The 19,452-nt window shown below is 34.7% G+C and overlaps 1 protein-coding gene across 7 annotated transcripts in view; it reads right to left on the reverse strand.

Annotated features, from left to right (window-relative positions):
• The window catches only part of DMXL1 (Dmx like 1), a 131,823-nt gene that overhangs the window by 73,634 nt on the left and 38,737 nt on the right, over window positions 1-19,452 (reverse strand). For all 7 annotated transcript variants that reach the window (XM_014796571.2, XM_087429905.1, XM_004420282.3 and 4 more), the window contains exons 9-18: window positions 18,132-18,300; window positions 14,884-15,096; window positions 12,510-12,763; window positions 11,715-12,399; window positions 11,503-11,624; window positions 8,718-8,807; window positions 8,534-8,636; window positions 5,657-5,776; window positions 4,963-5,184; window positions 942-2,615 (exon numbers count right to left, since the gene is read on the reverse strand). In XM_014796571.2, coding sequence (XP_014652057.2) covers window positions 942-2,615; window positions 4,963-5,184; window positions 5,657-5,776; window positions 8,534-8,636; window positions 8,718-8,807; window positions 11,503-11,624; window positions 11,715-12,399; window positions 12,510-12,763; window positions 14,884-15,096; window positions 18,132-18,300 — 3,652 coding nt within the window. The remainder of the gene's footprint in view (window positions 1-941; window positions 2,616-4,962; window positions 5,185-5,656; window positions 5,777-8,533; window positions 8,637-8,717; window positions 8,808-11,502; window positions 11,625-11,714; window positions 12,400-12,509; window positions 12,764-14,883; window positions 15,097-18,131; window positions 18,301-19,452) is intronic.

Here is a 19,452-nt window from a genome sequence, read left to right on the forward strand (position 1 = left end):
AATTAAAATGTGATCCAATTTTATAATAGTTTAACCTTCTCCGTGGTGTATGTTACAATATTTTCCACACTGATTCAAGTCATACATCCCATCCCAATAATCTGCCGCTAATACTGGAAGAAACAGTTATACGGTGGGAGGGCATGATTTTTACTTTAAACGATTAAAACATAAAACACATATATTCACACCAAAAAATGATACCTATTAGTAATACTTCTTAAAGTAAAAGTGTCACAATTCATGACCAACTTATTTCTCTTAAATTTTTAATTTTTATTATTTTTTTTGTTAAATTTACCCCATATTTTCCTTTCAAGCATACTTCCTGGGATGCATCCTGCTGACCTGTCTATGGTACACAAGGCTGGACTTGTTAATTTCAGATCTTATTTGAGATTTGATAGGAATTTTACATTCAAATTTGTTGATAACTCAGGAGATTAAGAAGAAAAAAATCCTCTCTGGGTGAGGAAAAGACCTAACTCTATTATGCTTACTCTTGTTTTCTAGGTAGGAGTATACATTAATGCTAATTTTTAAAAAACCTCAATATTTTAAAAACCAAACTGATAGTGGATCATTACAACATGAGAAAAAATAAAGCAGAAAGTACCTTTTATTTTCAGGTTATCTAAAGCAATTATTTAATAAGAATGTTAACTTGTTAAACTCAAAAGGATTCAGTTGGATATTTAACATTATTAAACAATTAGGTAAAAATGACAGGCCATAATGAATCTGTGTGCACCTTCTCAGAGTACTATGATTTATGGGATAAATAGTATATATTCAAGTTAAAACTACTGTGAGCAATGATGATTTAAAAAGCCTTAATGGGGCATCATTTCTATAAAAATTATTTAAGATTATTTTCTGTGAAAATAAGTAAAAATATTATCATCAGTCTTCCTCCAATCCCGTACCCAATTTAGTTTTACCTTGGCTTCTGTCTCTGCTTTCTCCAATATCGGTGCTGGTAGTTGCAATTGTATCTGCTAAGGCCATCAAAGACATCTGCTCCATCCGGCTGAGTCCTGGTAAACTAGAATGAAGTAAGTGGCCAGAAAGAACCTGAGCATGCTCAGGACCAAAGTAAGTTGGACTGTACTGTGAAAGGTCAATAACCCTGGGCTTTGTAGTTTCTTCATCTGCCTCTAACACATGATTATCAGTCATTAAAGCTGAGATCTGAAAAAGTTCATCATAACTTTCTTTTGAGTTATTTAAGGTACTCTGATTACTAGATTTCTCCAAAGATGAGTAACAGCTATCATCATCTGCTGCAAGTAAGGCATATAAAGGAAGTGGAGGGACAGAATCTATCTCTGTGTAATCTGTATTTTCACTCTTGTTGAATGCCTGGGGGTCTCTGGTAGTGCTTCCACTAGCACTGATGGTGAGAGACCTAAGGCGGCGCTCGTGATTGGATTCAGCTTCATTAAGAGCCACAACTTCCCCAGCAATGCACTTGACAAGATGTGACAAGATGGCCTTTGCTCGCCGAACTTTGCCAAGATCCATGAGTTCCAAAAGCTGCAAGGGATGGTACTGAGGTAAAGTTGGTGAAAGAACATGAGCTGCTTCAAAAAGACCTGAATCTTCCATATCCACAGAAGAATCAAATGCAGTTTTCTTTCCACAGATTTTCTGTGCAAGACTGGTCATGGATCGAGTCAGAGTTTTCTTTGGAGGATGTAATCCAGAACTTGATGAGGTACTCTGTTTTATCAAACTTGTTATAGATGGAGTGCTCCCACTGTATGAATCTGCTATAACAGCTTCTTGTTTAGAAGATGGCTGCCACTGGGAATATACATGCATTTCACAATCCATTCCTACCACCAAGATGCCATCTCGGACCCATGATAAAGAAACAGGAAAAGGTGGAGAGCCTTCTACAGAAGAAACCAAGTCCACACTTCGTAAGAGTACAAATTTAGACACAGGCACAACTTTAGTACTCTCCCAGAGAGGAAATGCCAGGCTTTCCTTACCAGCCTGTTCTTGTACCTTGCCAGCCAGGGGTCCATACATAAAAAGTTTTGATCCAATTCCTACAGTCAGAATATGAGAACCATCTTCTCTAGACATCCAATCCAAGTGAACTAAATGTTTTGTGTTTGATGTGATACTCTCTTTACTGGATAAATATACCTCTTGTTTATTATACGCCACTAAATTGCTATCAATACTAATGCCAGAATCCAACACTGTATTTAATTCATCCAAATGAATTGTCTGTTCAAGAACCCAACATGAACCTCCTGTAGACTCACATTCAAAAATACTTACATGCATCACAAAGTCCTGAGAAGACCTACTATTAGGTGCAGGCTGCTTATACGCTACTGCTAAACGATTTGTGTGTGCACAGCTAACTTCTATAGGCCTACCAGGTACAGTTATACTACTATTGCTCTGAAGTCCATCTTCAATAAGTAACGGCCATTCTTCCCAAATATATACAAGATCCATTTTTCCATTCTCTGATGTGGCAGATTCTCTATCTGTTACTCTGCATCTCCAGAATCTTACTTTCTCATCTGAGCATGAAGTTGCCAATAAATAAGGAGCACTGCATATGGGATATATGGAAGAAGAACTCAGATGTCCTAAAATAAAAATAATCCATTAACAAGAGGTCAAATTTGGTTAAATGTTTCTGTTTTCATGTACTAATGGTTTTATTCTTTTGTATGAACTACTGTTAACAACATGACAGTCTATATTTAGTTTAAGGTTCAACAAGATCAGTAAGAAGCTTCTAATGACATCAAAACAGTATATAAAAAGGACAATATTACCAAAACCTAGAGCTGAAAGAGAACTCTGAGATAATTTACTTCAATTCCTGCATTTTATAGGTAAGGACTGTTGGCCAAATGTGTTAAGTATCTTATGCCTAAATGAAATAGCTAGAAAAAGGCAGAATTACAAAACCTGAATTCCAGTCCCGGTTCTCAACCCAGCATTCTTTTCACAACTCTTTGCTAGTTTTATATACTATTCTAAATCTCATTTTAAAGAGATCAATACATTCAAAAAAATTTGTCAATATTCATTGGCTCCTTCTCTTTAATATTTTTCAACACAATTTTGTGAATGGCCCATGCTTACCTAAGTACTAAATGGGCCCTCCATGATTGAGGTGTGTTTGATATAACTGATGCTGAGAAGATTCCTAAGTGGGACATAACATTTGCTTGGGCTTAAGGTAATTATATACTCCTAACTTCCTAAACCAGGGGTGAGAAAACTTTTTCTTCAAGGGCCATATAGTGATAACTATAGACAAAACAGGTAGATGGACCATAGTTTGCCAACCCCTGTCCTAAACGATTAAACATAAACTACTAATTATAACACAGAAATGTTATATAGAATATTTATCCTATTTTATTTATTTATTTATTTATTTTTTTGTGAAGAGATCAGCCCTGTGCTAACATCCGCCAATCCTCCTCTTTTTTTGCTGAGGAAGACGGCCCTGGGCTAACATCCGTGCCCATCCTCCTCCACTTTATATGGGACGCCGCCACAGCATGGCTTGCCAAAGCAGTGCGTCGGTGCGCGCCCGGGATCCGAACCAGCGAACCCCGGGCTGCCACAGCGGAGCGCGCGCACCCAACCGCTTGCGCCACCGGGCCGGCCCCTAATTATCCTATTTTAAAAGCACATTTCAACATAACTGCAATAATGTTTTTTAAAAAAAGGTCCTCAAAGAATATAGCAATATTGCAAAAGGACACAATTAGCATTGTCTACTGGCTTCACTGAGCAGAACAGAGAAGAAAGAGCTTATCCTTCCCAATAGTCTTCACACACAAAAAAAAATTCTAAGACTAGGAAAAAAAGTTTTTACCCTATACTACTATTTTTGTCAAACAAAACAAATTTTTCCTTTTTCCTTGGAACTTCTTTTCTTCTTCCAGACTCAACTTGGGCCAAAGTTAAATAAGAGGATTGTTTTTACAAAATATCTTCAGTTTCTTTCCTATTTGTCATATTATTTTAACTGGAATTCAGTAGTGAAGATCATACTGTTCTGGCTAAGGATAACAGCTATCAAAATTGTGTCAATGCAAGTCATTCTTTTCCCAACTTTAACCTTCCTTGCATTGATGCCTCTTTTATTAAAATATACAAAGAAACAGAATATAACTAAGTTATCAGAACACTGTTAATATCCCCACTCCCACTAATTTCATCAATTAGAAAAGATTAAGTACTTATAACATGGCAAACTGAAAAGCATTCAAAGTATCAGTCAAAAAAATGACAGAGAAGTAGAAAAGACCAAAAACTCATACTTTGTCTATGAAAATGAAAGAACTGGGTGACAAAGAGAGGGATTTCGTCTTGCTTTTCTTAATACCCTAGAACAGCGGTTCTTGATCTTTTGTGGGCATTAGAATCACCAGAAAGGCTTGTTAAAACAGACTGCTGGGTCCCACCCCAGGGTTTGTAATTCAGTATATCCAGGGTGTAGCCCAAGAATTTTTATTTCTAACAAGCTCCCAGATAATGCTGATGCTGCTGGTCCCAAAATCAGCATTTTGAGAACCAATGCCCTACGATAAGAATGATAAATATATATCAGGAACCACACACTCAGAATCCTTCATAGCACACGGCTCCAGGCAGCCACTACCAGTATTATCAAAACTGGCAAATGAGCTGCACCCTCGTTACTATCGCTGCCCTAGAAACTTTCCCTTTGTCTTCACAAAAGGAAAACGAAAATTTGTTTTTTAAGACTACAACTGGCTGACAAATGCCACAGTAATCTGAAAACATGATGAGAAATTTAACTTTTCAATTTAGGGTACTTAAAGATATTCTTTCCATTTTTGCTTCTGTGTGGATTTAATAAGAGATAGCTGCACCTATTTTTAAATACCTAGTAAACACTCACGGATTACAAAGTTTGATTTGTCTCTTGTCACAAAACTTACAAACCTGCTGATGGTTTAACACTTATTATCTCAACTCCTTCTGGCAAATGCAACTCTTGGCTATAAACCATTTCTGAAGACAGAGTCAACTTGCTGGTACTCTGGAGATTTGCTCTGCAAGCCTGATACTTCTGTGAAAAAGGAGATAGGATCTTCTCTGGAGAAGAAGAATAATGTTCTTCTGGCTGCCAAACTGCTTCAGATATTTTCGTATTTACTTTTTCATCTATGAAACATAAAAAAAAAACCCCAAAACCACGGGGGGAACCCTATAAACATTACAATTGCTACATTTTACAATCCAAAATTGCCTTATAAAAGATAAAAAAGCAAATATCAACATGATTCTTTTAAGATTTGCCCGAGCTAACATCCACTGCCAATCTTCCTCTTTTTTTTTGTATGTGAGCCGCCACCACAGTATGGCCACTGACAGACGAGTGGTGTAGGTTGGCACCTGGGAACTGAACCCAGTCTGCCAAAGTGGAGTGTGCTGAACTTAACCACTAGGCCACCAGGGCTGGCCCTCAGTATGATTCTTTATAGCAAGAAAATCAGAGAATCATTTTGCCTTTTTAATTAAATGAATAAATTATAATTATCACTCAATAAGAATAGCTTTAAAAATATGTACTGAACTGTCTAATTACATATAATTTGTTAATTTAAGCCTAAAGTTAAAAAAAAAAAAGACTCACCCAGCGAGACAGGAATGGACTTTAAATGTAAATTCCACATCTGTAACAATGAACGGTTGTCTTGAGTACACTCTATTACAATTAGGTAGAACTTTTCAGAAAATCCATTAGGTGAGCTGCCTGTTGGTATTAATGATATTTTTCACTATTAACATGGATAAATGAAAAAATTTATTAAATATACCAAGTTAAAATAACTGAATTTAAAAAAACTTTCAAAACTCTTACCTAAAGTTCCAAATACAAAGTGACATTACAGAATGTAATCAACTTCTTTACCACTTGAATTTGTAGTAACTTAAAATTTTAACAATTATACGTAGGCTATGCTTAAATTTCATTTTTGAATTGATAGACTTAAAAAAATCACATATTAAAGTCATCACTATCACATTGCTCACATAGATTAGACTATATTAAGTAGGAAATATCTGAACAGATAGGAACTATGGGATAGATACTTTATGTCAACATATCATGATGAAAATTGTGTTGCCAAACATATTTTGAAGTAAACTTCCATTAATGGAATGACCTATTACTGATGTTTATCTAAGGACCAAAATATAAGTATTTTTTTTTTTTTTATAATTTTATTTTTTCCCCCAAAGCCCCAATAGATAGTTGTAGGTCATAGCTGGACATCCTTCTAGTTGCTGTATGTGGGACGCAGCCTCAGCATGGCCAGAGAAGCGGTGTATCAGTGCGCACCCGGGATCCGAACCCAGGCCGCTAGCAGCGGAGCATGCGCACTTAACCCCTAAGCCAGGGGGCCGGCCCGAGTATTTGTTACGCAGTGTATTACTCAAGAAAATTTTTCTTAGTCAAAACTGCATAATTTAAGCAGCACACAAGTTGTTCAAAATAAACTAAAAAAATGCATCTACCTAAAGTATATCAAAATCAGTGGTTCATTATTACCTGAAAAAAATGAACTTCTTTTTATTTATTTATTTTTTTGTGTGAGGAAGCTTGGCCCTGAGCTAACATCTGTTGCCAATCTTCCTCTTTTTCTGCTGAGGAAGACTGGCCCTGAGCTAACATCTGCGCCCATCTTCTTCTATTTTTTTTTTTGTATGTGGGACACCACCATGGTGTGGCATGATGAGCAGTACGTCAGTCCACGCTTGGGATTCGAATATGTGAACACTGCCTGGGCCGCCAAAGCAGAGCGTCCAAACTTAAACACTACACTACTGGGCCAGCCCCTGAACTTCTTTTTAATGACAGACTTTAATCCAAGTTTTCTTAATTATAAGCTAGTCTTAATTACATAAATAAAAATTGCATTTTAAAAACTATATAAATCATACAACATACAAAAAAATCAGAGAGCAACTGTTACTAGAGTGCAATGATTTTGTCCTTTTAAATTTGCATCAGAAAAAAGTTTTCAAAGGAACACTCTAGGAAAGAAAGATAACCAAAAACATCTTAAATCATATTGTGTTCAGAGACTAAACGAAAAGATAACTTTGGTAATGTGTTCTGGGTGTTAGGCATTTAAATGACAAGAATTAAGAGGAAGGAAAGAATAAGAGATAATAACAAAAGACAAAAAAAAGAGAAATCAATCTATTTCTGATAATTTTACTAACAAGAAAGAAAGTCCAACAATGAAAATATCTTTAAAACATTTCTTCTCTTCTTGAGATTAGCGCAAAGTAAGATAAAAACATAACTCCTTGGGTATTTTCTGGGAAACTCTGATAACGAAGACAATAGTTTTTGAATATAAGAATTCCATGAATATTTTAAGAAAAACACAAAAAAATGCTTAGTCTTAAAGAGAAAAAAATAAGTTAAAAATTGAAGAATCATAGAAAAGAAAACGCTACAATAAGTGAAGATCACAGCAAAACTCAACCTTAAGCACAGGAGAGTAATTTCTATTAAAAGTTTTAAAGAGATGTGGATTAACAATATTAACATTCTTATTTTAATATAAAAATGGAAAAAAGAACATTTCTGATGATATAAATAACCCTTTATTCTGTACCTGACATCTTTATTTCCCATTTTTAGCACCTTTCCAATATTATATTCAGAGGTTACAAAACACTGTAAGTGTTTTTGCACAGTTCATGAATTCTCAGGGAAAATGACATTAAGTGAAAGCAGTGGTAAGAAATTAAGACATTCAACATAAAAGTGCAGAACTAGAAAGAATACTTATCAAAGGAGATAAAAATAGAAAAAAGATGGAGAAAAGAACGTACAAGAAGAGTAAGAAAAATAATCTGCAACAAATACAGAATGTAGTTATTACTATTACTTGAGGCTTGATAACTGACTTTTAAAGCAACAGGCACACACTGTAAGGTTGCTTTATAAGGAAAGTCACTTTTGAGTTGGGTTTGGCTTTGTCACCGAAACTGATGACCAAGCGATTTTAGCTTTACTTTGCTCTGTTTTCCTTTAGGCAAAATAACAGTTAACATCAGGTGGAGGAGTTTAATATAATTTTTAAAACTGTTTAATTATAAAAGTATTAATTAAGACAATTAACTCTTTAAATTATAACTTGAAGTTCTAAGCTACTGCTTCAAATTGTAGGTTTCTAAAAGGTCAGGTGTTCATATTATCCAAATTATTAGGGCAGGACCCCATCTATGCAAAGAGCACTCACACATTAATGATAAAAAAACATTTCTATTATACTTTTTAAAAAACATAATTGACAAACCCCTTTAATTTTTTCATGTTTATTTCCTAGTTAAGAATAAAAAGATACCGATATGTTTGATAAATATCACAAATCTACATATAAAAGTGTTAACTTCAAAAGATGACATAAAACTTTATATCAATTTATCTTTATTAACTGCCTCACATACTCTACATAATATTTCTCATTACAAAAAAATTCTTCTTTACCTGCATCAAATAATACTCTGTCTTTTCCCAGATTTTTCTTCTCAGTGTTACTCAAAATGAAGTCTTCTTGAAAAACATGAAGCAGCTGGGTTTTTCTGCCTTGCTGAATGTAAATAAATACCAACATAAGTTGACATATATGCTATTTACCTAATGCTAAGTGGCCAAAAAAAATAATACTTACAAGTTTGGTAATGGGATCTAATGCAATAATGCATCCTGGCCTGGCTGTTGACTGTTGACTTACGATGTTAAACACTTCACCAACATATTTCTGTGTTCAAAAAAATGGATATCTCCTTTATTAAACAATTAAATTAAAAATAATTAATAACAAATAATGTGAAATTTCAGACATAATAGATAAATAATAAGTTCAAGTAGGGCTAAATTAGTTCACAAGTTCCCTTCGTTATAAACATTCCAAGACTTTACACCTTAGTAGGGAATTACATAGGAATGAATAAGAGTTACAGCTCGCTGCAGAAAAAAACAAAAGCAATGTTTGGTAACTGTTAGGGGAGAAAAAGTATTTTACACCCATAAATGTGAAAGACTGACTTCAATCTCATGGAAATGTTCTAAGAATCAATGCTTTTTAAGCATTAATTTTGAGGTGAGAGGATGGAGCTAAAGAAACAAGCTGACATACTGTTTATATATGCTGATTTCTTAAGCCACTTACGTCCTGACTGCTCTAGTGAAGGTCTCATTGTTAAATTCAATCTTCCTCATACTTGATCTATCAGCAGCATTTGAACCTGATGATCACTCTGTCCTGGAAATATTTTTCTTCACTTGACTTCTATTATACACCACACTTACCCCACTTTTAACAATGGAATGCCCTAGGGTTCAATCCTTCTATCACTTCTACTTTCAAAATATATTCTCTCCTTTAGTCATTTCATCCGGCTCCACAAATTTATATTCTGACAACTACTTATTTTATATCTTCAGACTGGGCATCCCTCTAAACTCCAGAAATTAGCCTACTGGGTCTCTTGGATGCCAAACAGGAATCTCAAAATTAACATGTCCAAAGCCAGGCTCTTGAATCCCCCTGCTCCTCAAAATCTGCTACTTATACATTCTTTTCATTTTAACTCAAGGCAATTCTATTCTTCCTAGTGCTCAGCCACAAACCTTGGGAGTTATCTTCTTTTCACACAAACTCCATATCCAGTCCAATCCTGATTATTCAATGTTCAAAACATACCTAGATTTGACCAATGCTTATCATCTTTATCACTAACGCTTACTACTACCATCCTAAGCCCCTTTGACTCTCTCCTGGACTACTGCAATAGCTTCCTAAACTGGTTTCTCCAATTCTACTTCTGCTTCCCATGTCTAATCTATATAGCAACCAGAGTGATCCTTTTAAAACCTAAATCAGATCATATCACTCTTTCATTCTCTTCAATGGTTTGTATGTTATTCCAAGTAAAAGCCAAAGTTACCACAACGCCCTATGAGGCCTTACCTGATCTGGCCAGGCTAACTTTCTGACTTCATCCCTGACTACTCTCCATCTCACTTACTCTGCTCCAGCCACATGGCCTCCTTGCTGTTCCTTTAAATACCAAACATGCTCTGATCTCAGGACCTTTGCACTGGCTGTTCCTCTTCCTGGAATACTCTTCCTCTAAATATCCACATAGCTAGCTCCTTCATCTCCTTCAGTTCTTTAATCAAATAGTACCTTTTCTGTGAGGCTTTCTCTAATCAGCACCTTACTTGGCACTCTCCACCACTTTTGCAATACTATTTCTCTCCATAGTATTTATTAATATATTTTTACCTTTTTTTATGTATCCCTTTACCAGAACGTAAGCTCAGATTTTTGTCTGTTTTGTTCACATCTAAATTCCCAGCACTTAGAACAACTGCTAAAAAATAGAAAGCCCTCAATAAACATACATATTTCTACCAACACGCCACATATGTGTTTTTGAAAAGCCTTGTGTTCTGCAAAACCACACATTAAAAATAACTTAGGAGGAAAAAATAGGATTGGAGCAGACCACTGACACCTATGCAATTTTGTAACCAGAGCATTAACAAAAACATTAATTGGTAGCTGAGGAGATGGCTTGAATCTCCTAAACAGGAAGCTCAGTATGGCTAAAAGTTACCTCAGGGGATATTTAAAAACACCAAAAGTGGAAAAACTGGCTTGCTGGAGGTGCTGAGACAATGCAGACAATGGTGGGATGCTATTAGTTGGGCATAGGAAGAAGTGCCACCTGTCATAAGACAAAAGCTTTGCAACGGTGTTGAAAGGACTCCGGCCTGTACTGCAACCAAAATCAGAGCTTTTTTCTTTCTTGGTTAAGACTAAAATTCCACTTCTGTTAATCCAGCTCCCCTTGCCTAGAAAAAACGTGCAAATGAACCAACATAACTTCTACATCATACTCCCAGTAGTCCCCATTTATCTTTGAGCAAAGAACTATTACAAAAACACATATTGTAGGACACTAGACTCTACTTTTGGAATGAATGAAGGAAATGGTTTCTTTCTTTCTTTTTTTTTAAAGATTCGCCCTGAGATAACATCTGTAGCCAATCTTCCTCCTTTTTTCTTTCCTGCCCAAAGCCCTAGAACATGGTTGTATATGCTAGTTGTAAATCGTTCTAGTTCTTCTATCTGAGCCACTGCCACAGCATGGCAACTGACAGACAGTTGGTGTGGTTCTGCAACTTGGAAGCAAACCCAGGCTGCCGGAGTGGTGTGCGCCAAACTTTAACCACTAGGCCATCAGAGCTGGCTCAGAAATGGTTTCTTTTTAAAGGAGCTTAGACTCACTGTAAGGGTACAATGCAAATGTGAAAAAAATAAGTAAAAAATATACACATATTTATCACAAATTATATGTCACAATTCTAGAACAGGCCCAAGAAGTAAAAATTAAGTATCTATAAACATCATATTATATACTTAGTTTTAAAAGCCATTTACTTACAGAAATTTCAGGATTAGAAAGCTCATATAGAAGTTTCTTGGCATCAATAACTGCTTCATATAATCTCAGATATTGTCCATCACTTGCTACAAAGCATGCACTAGGAGAGTTGCAATATGCACCTAGAAAGTATTTACAAACATTTAAGATTTAACCCTTAAGCGATAATGTCAAAAAATCTAAATTCTTTAAATACAAATCAGAATGCTTACCTAGACAGTAACTGGGTATAAGAGTAGGCAACCATGCCACATTGGAAAATGCAGAAACATGAAGAGAATTAATCCGGGCAAGCTCAGAAACACCTCCAGAAAAAGATAATGGTCCAACTGGATCGACTCTCCAAAGAATAAGCTCACTATAAACTGCATTGGTGTCCTGAAATGCCACATCAACGGTTCTTTTATTCTGTTGTGTCAAAGAAGATTCTTCAATATTTACAGCATCACAAGGCTGCTTTTGGTTATCAACATCTGGTGTCCTTAATGCGTTATGGTGTGACGTTGTCAGCAGTAATGGTAATACTGAGTGGCAAGCTAAATCATTAAGATGAAAGCGATGACCACAATATCTGGATTTGTGGGAAATACTGAGAACTGTAGAAAAAGCAGACTCCTCGGCAAAACTGACCAGCCACTGATTCAGAGAGCCATCAGCGTGCTTTGAAATCATCATAACATTAGGGGTAAAAATACTTAATTTTAAACTATTAGTTGATTTACTGTGACCAGAAGAGATAAGCATTGACGTGGAACGTGTGAGGCTAGAAGGTTTTTGTTTCCCTTGCTGAATAGCCAAGTCAACATTCTTGGTACAGGCATACATCACTATGCTTTTACAGAGAGAGTTTGCATCACCTGTGGGGAAAGCTACAGGAATTCTGGAAACAAAGGACACCTAGAATTAAGAAACTGAGCATTAGAATGCATGAAATTATATAAAGAGGTATTCCAAAAAGTACTCATATTTAACAAGAAGTAGCTCTCCAGAGATCATAATAATAGTACCTGAACTTGACGAAACATACCAGGCTGGTATTCATCCAGCCAATCCACATGCCAAACCAGCAAAGAACCATCCATGGGATGAATACTGAATAGCATGTCTGCATTCTTACTCCATTCAGACAGAAGTACTTCAATCTGATGATCAATGGCAGCTGACGGTAATGGTATAAAACTTGAGTTTGGTACCATTTTATCACTGCCCAATTCCTTCTTTTCACGATTTATTTTCAGATCATCAACACCATCATCCGTTTCTATAAGCAAAAGTGTTCATGAACCAAGTAAATACAATCAAGCTATTAATAGAAATTAAGAACTATCTTTATAAATGCATTCATGATGAAAAACATAATAGTATTTATATAAGCAAGAAATGGGCTCCCCTTTAAAAATAACTTTGCTCCAAGAATATAAGGGCACTAGAGTTAACTCAGTAATCAGAAAGTCTTTAGGACTGAGTCAGTGGATTATTGGTAGAAGGATTAATATTGGACTGTAAAATAGGTAAAATGGTTTCTAAACCCAGATGTACCACAATTAACTACTCAGAAGTAAGACACGCTACTTCTCTGGACCTCAGTTTTGCTCATGGTAAAATGAGAGAGCTGGAATTGAGGCTAAAATTCTGGGCTGAATTTTTAAAATACATTATTTGAATCTAATTTATACTTTCCTCATAATATCAGATTTATCAAAATCTGAGTCTGCTACACTAGCTATCCTCTACGTACATGCACTTACAACTGATACATCTTAAAGAAACCATTCTAAAGGAATACATTTATAGTGCCCAATTTCCAGACTTCCTTCCACATATAGGTATTTAAAAATAAACTTACAGGTAAGTATGTATATTCTGACCTCTATTTCAAAAATTCCATTCCCTACTCCTGGTTAGGAATAGAGAGCTTTTCTTAAAACAGACTCTCAAAAAATTTTAGACTGTTTACCAGATTTAAAAAATTAGTAAAGACATACAAATCATTAAGAAAAAGAAAAATAACAGAAAATTAGGCAAAGGGCATGAAGAGGCAAACCACAGAAGGGCTAAAATAATTCTGTTCAATTTGCCTCAAGAAAATGCCAAGTAAAACAAGATGCCATTTTCCCCCTATCAACTGGCAAAAAAGTAATATAACAAAAAGATCTGGTGTTGGCAAGGATGTGAAAAAAGGATATTTGAATATACTTAGAGGGAGTATAAACTGGTAAAACATTTCTGGAGGTAAAACATTGGCAGAAGCTATTGAAATTTAAAATGTTTACACTCCGGTAATTCTACAACCAAGAATCTACCTTATAGAAAAATCGACACAAAGATGAAAACATGCGTCATTGTACCATTATCAGTATAGTAAAAAACAATTTAAATCAATTTAAATGTCTATCATTAGAGGAAATGCTAAAGTTTTCTCTTGACATGGAATACACAGGAGCTGTTAAAAATAATGAGATGAAAAGTGCCCATTACAGAATTTAAAAAGCAAGCTGTAGAACACTATTTTTGTTTAAAAATGAACTCCCGTAGTAGAACTTTTTTAAAAAATCTACCTGTATACATGTTTGTATAAGCACAGAAAAGACTACATCTGGAAGGATACTCATCAAACTTAACAAGATGGAAACTTCATACCTGTCTGTACTGGTTTGATTTTTTTTTTCCTAATGAGCATGTACGATCTTTTAATTAAAACAAAACTTTTTAAAAAAGAAACATTTATGAACCACAAACTGTAGCAGAGATGGCTAGCTGCCCACCAAAAATTCATGCTTCCCAGTCCTTAGTACAGAATGGTTATCCAATCAGGGACTACATGGGCCCTGTGACTACTGCTTGCCAGTGATATGAGAGTGGAAGCGATATCTGCCAATTCTGAGTCAAAGAAGTTGAGAAACAGCTGTTCCTTCTCTCTCTCCCTCTCTCTCTCTCTCTCCCCATCTGACTGAGGCTGAATGGTGGAGTTTAAGGCCCTAGTACAATGCTTCTCAAACTTTAATGTACCTAAGAATCACCCAGGGATTTCATTAAATTGCAGATTGTTTAGCAGCTCTGGGAGGAGCCTGAGATTGTGCATTTCTAACAAGTTTCCAGGTAATGCCAATGCTGCTAGTCCACAGACAGTCTTTTAAGTAGCAAGGGCTCAGGGGCTGACAGAAGCTAAGTTTGGAGAATCCTGAGTCCCTATATCATCATGTGGAAGAAAGCCACCTGGAACCGGAACATCTACACTAGATTATTATTAAATGAGCTAGTCTAAATTTATGCCACTGCAATTTTGAAGTTTCTTTCTGACAGAAAGCTAGTGTTACTCTAATATAAAAATCTTTGCTACTTTGAACAAAACTACATTTTTTATCTTTCTTTAAGCTTTACCTTCATCAGATTTTACATCTGCCTGATTAGAGTCTTCTACACTGGCCTCAGAAGATGGTTGTTCAAAACTTTTTCTAAGTTGCTGTAAAAAGACTTCCATGGACAAAGTAAAATGCAGCTCTTTATTGTTTAGCCAGTGTACCACAAAAGGTCCACTCTTCTCTTCATTTTCACTTAGACTTAGAGATGTAATAGAAGGCAGAAGTGGAATGTCTATAAAGAACAGAAACAACAAAAAAACAATTAAAATTTCTATCATTTTAGCATACAAAATATCCAGGTCTCATATTTTTATTATTGACTGTTACATTTATCTTTAAACCTCTGCAATACATTTTATTTAACCTATAAATAAGATTCTCAACATAATGTTTGCCATGATTATTATTAATGATAACAGACTTAACTGGTAAATTTAATATACTTACTATAAAAGATAAAAATTACATATCCTACATCATATAGCATAATTTATATATACATACATATGCTTTCTTTAATTCTAAAAAATATTCTCAATAATAAACATGTTTATAATTTGAAGATGTGTAAATAGGAAAGTCTTCCCAATTTATACACAAACTTTTACTGGTAAGAAATATATTTTATCCTGATCTACCATGAAAAATGCCATCATCATGATGTCCAAGGAACTAGTGATATATTTATCTCAATAGCAACAACTTCCTTTTTTACTTAATAGACTACTAACATTTTAATGATCTACCTATCTAATTCTAAGATAGATACTGCATCAAGATTGAAGTTGGAAAGTATGAAATTGAGGTTCCCTTCTTATACTCAAGAAAGGCATTCAAGACAAAACAACTCAGCTAAAAAAAATTGTACCTTGATATTACTTTTGATATAATTGCTAAATTAAGCATACAAATTCAGAGTGAGTTGTGACAAATGATAATCCCTAAATAATAGAGGTGAAGAAAAATTTGTCTATCATATTAAATCAAATCTAAATCTAGCTCATGCTGGTGTCTGCTGAACAGCAAAGGCTAAACAGATTCAGGGAATGTAAACAATTATCTCCAGAACAAATCTATTGACTTTTTTAAAGGAAAGGTTAATAATTTGAATTAATTATTTGTTCAAACAATGTGTGTATTGTTGGACACCAAGAGAAACAGTATTATAGGGGATGAATGGTAAAGGAAAGGATAAAAGAACCTTTCTCCTGTTCCTTCTATTGGAAGCAAGTTCTAAGAGTTGATAGATATAGCCAATCCAAGATCTCTGTTTATAACTATATATTCATTAGTATAATTACTTGATTAATATTTATCTATCCTGTCTGATTACATGCTTCATGAGAGCAAGGATCACATCTGTTTTGATCACGACTGTATCTCCAGTTCCTACCACTATCTCCAGTGCCTATACTAACAAAGACTAAACACTCAGTAAAAGCCTTGAGGATCTGCACAGCCAATCCCATTATGCCCAGGTGGGTACACAATAATGCCAGGGGTTAAGACAGTGCTCCCAAGAATCCTAATGGGTAGGATTTTCTGGTATTTGATTCACAATCAACCCAAAAGAGATCAGCAATACACTAGTAGACCACAGGCCTAGCTGTTAAGTACACAAATAATGCAGAAGCATTCTGGCTAGAGGGAAACTCACAATTCTTCTGTTTCTTGACCTCACTCAAAGAATTTGATGAAAGTCATTTTTTATGAGAAATCTTCATAGAAAGGGTATAAGAACTAGAACTAAGAGAACATGCTCTTCCAAGCTCCTCTCCTGTATCTATTTCTATCGATGGGCAAAAAAGAGAAGCTAAATCTGAAAGTTGGGCCTTGAGTAAGAAACAGAGCATCGAGCAAGGTCATTCCAACAGATCTAATTTAGGGCAAGGAATTCTCCATAGGATCTTACCTAGATGTTACTAATATTATTTTGCTTTGATTTGCACTATATGTATGGATTTTCCTTAGGGACCTAAAAGTGGAAGAAAAGTTTTAGAGTTTTCCTTATTGGAAGGTAGTTGAGATGCTGCATTGGAATTGAGGGTTTCTTTTTCTGTAATCTCTTAGCCTTTTCCATTAAAGTAAGAATTCAAACTTTCTTTATTCTCAAAATATTGTCCTTTACTCAGCAGAGACTTTCAAAATTATTCCACTGAACTTAGAATTGTCTCTGGGTATTATAACCCCTGTCAGTGGATGTTTTTTGATAAAGGTAATGGTTATTTCTCAAGCCTATATAATTTTTTAATAAAAATAATTCATTATTTTCCCCTTTATATTTTCTTGGCTCATGGATTCTTTTAGAGTTGAAACTGTTGTTAACCAAACAAAAGCTAAGAAAATCAGCAAATACTCTTCATTCCTACCACAAGTATTTCTACACTTTAACTTACAAGCGCACTTCTCAACTTGGATTCAAGTAACTAATAGACTACATTTACCGCTATGTTTCCTTAAAGAATGCAATACTGCAAATCCAGTGTGCTATATGGAAATAGGTTATGCTTAATTTATGCTTAAGAATATCCCAAAATATACAAAAACTCATCAATAGTGGTTATCTTCTGGAGAGAAGGACTAGGGTGGGGTAGAGGTGAAAGGAGGCTTTTACCTTTCACTTTCTGTAAAGATGGCATTTATCATGTGTAAATATTGTTTTAAATCTTCCCAGTAATATTTTCAGGTTCCACTTTAAATGTTCCAACTGTGACCATTTGGTTTTTAAATTCACAGAAAATATTTACTAAAATGATAAGCACTTAAATCTTCAAATTCAGAGATAGATCTAGATATTCTAGATCTTTCAATCTGCCCAATACTACATATTTGACTTATAGGGATAAGTTTCTTATCTTAACTAATTCTTTGGTTATAACTTCTACATATTTCTGCTCTTTTTCTGAAACGGTGCCAAAGATCAAGTACTAAACACACTGCTTTTATTTCAACAACTATACAATAACTATAAAATACTACACTGTGGTGTTAATCTCTATGTTAAGTATTAGTTGAAATCTCAACTTCTGAATAAACTAATAAAGAATCTCAATGATTTATCAAGATCTTAAATCACAAACCAAATCATAGCCTAAACAAGTAAACAAAAACCTCTTTTTGTGTAACCAGTGAGCTGGCTATAATGAAAAGTTAGCTAAAAAAGTCACCTTCAATTTTTCACTTACTCAAAAACTAAAAGTATAACTTATTTGTTATAGAATCAATCTACTCAATTCCAAAAACACTTTTTGAACAGTGATTTATTACCCGTGGCTGGGTTGATGCTGGCTGCAATGTGAAAGTGGCAAAGTGCATTGGCATGCAGGGGAGTGTTCCTGTGGACATGATGAGGATCCTGCTGATGTGGCAGGTATCCGGTATGTGCTACAACTGCAAGTGATCTCCTCCGACCTCTACGAAAATGTCTCAGATTTACCTGCGTGAATAAAAACAAAGTAAAACTAATGCCTATATTGTCATAAGCATATATGTATAGGTTACATAATGACTGTTAGATATTACATATATCCTATTTCATATGAGTTTATATGTACAAATATCTTCCAGTATTTTTGTACAGCAAATCTGAAAGCTGAAGGATAAGCTTAGAACTTAAACTGCCTGACTTTTCTTTTAACCATCACACAATACTTTGCAATTTTTATTTGGTTTATTTTCTGATAATTAATTTCCTGAACTTAAAGTGTACAATAATGCGTCTGTGGACAATGATGTCTCTAAGTATACTGTTCTGTTTGTATCCAGTTTACTCCTTATGACCACAAAGCACTGACTACTACTACCATCACACATTAGGATGATATTTCATAATTTACAAAGCATTTTCAAAGAGATCATCTCATTTGACCCATAAGGCATACAGTGCAAATATTATTATTCTCATCTTGCACATCATAAAATAGTTAATACAGAACCCAAGGTCATCTAAAAGTAGAAAAAGGGTCTTCAGATTCCGAGTCAAACATTTTGTTCAGCTAGTATTACACATAACCATTCTAGTGGTTGTTGAATCTCCATGCAATATATGTTTAATTATATTCTGAGCCATTAGAATACTGTCCAAATTTGCAAAATAGTTGTCCCATAATCACACAAAGCATTCAAAGATAAATCATTTTTAGATGACTTCCTGTTTTCATATTAAGAAAATAAGACACTGTATTACTAGTCTATGTTCCATTAGTCTAAACATCAAAAATTGACTTTTACTTTCCACACTAATTAGTAAAATAAATACTCCAAGTTCTGGGGCGTTCTAAAGATAACAAATGTAGAACAGAATCTGATCAACTACTCTAATCATTCCTGTAATTAGAACAAAACACCCCAAGCTCCAAAGAAAAAAATAAACTTTTACTGTCAAATCTTTGCATTCTCAGATTTTAATTTTAATTTACTTTATATTATTTTAGCTAAGTCAAGTTGAATCATTCTTGTGTTATCATCAGTTAACCTAAGATTAACTTCATAATTATAGTTTTATGCTCTAGACAAAACCCTTAAGAATATTTTTTGAATCAAATAAAACTGAAAATTTTCTGAGAATTGTTTTCCTAAGACATATATA

This window comes from Ceratotherium simum, chromosome 4 (assembly GCF_057802395.1).
Source record: "Ceratotherium simum simum isolate JZ-2026a chromosome 4, ASM5780239v1, whole genome shotgun sequence".
Taxonomy (NCBI): Eukaryota; Metazoa; Chordata; class Mammalia; order Perissodactyla; family Rhinocerotidae; genus Ceratotherium; species Ceratotherium simum.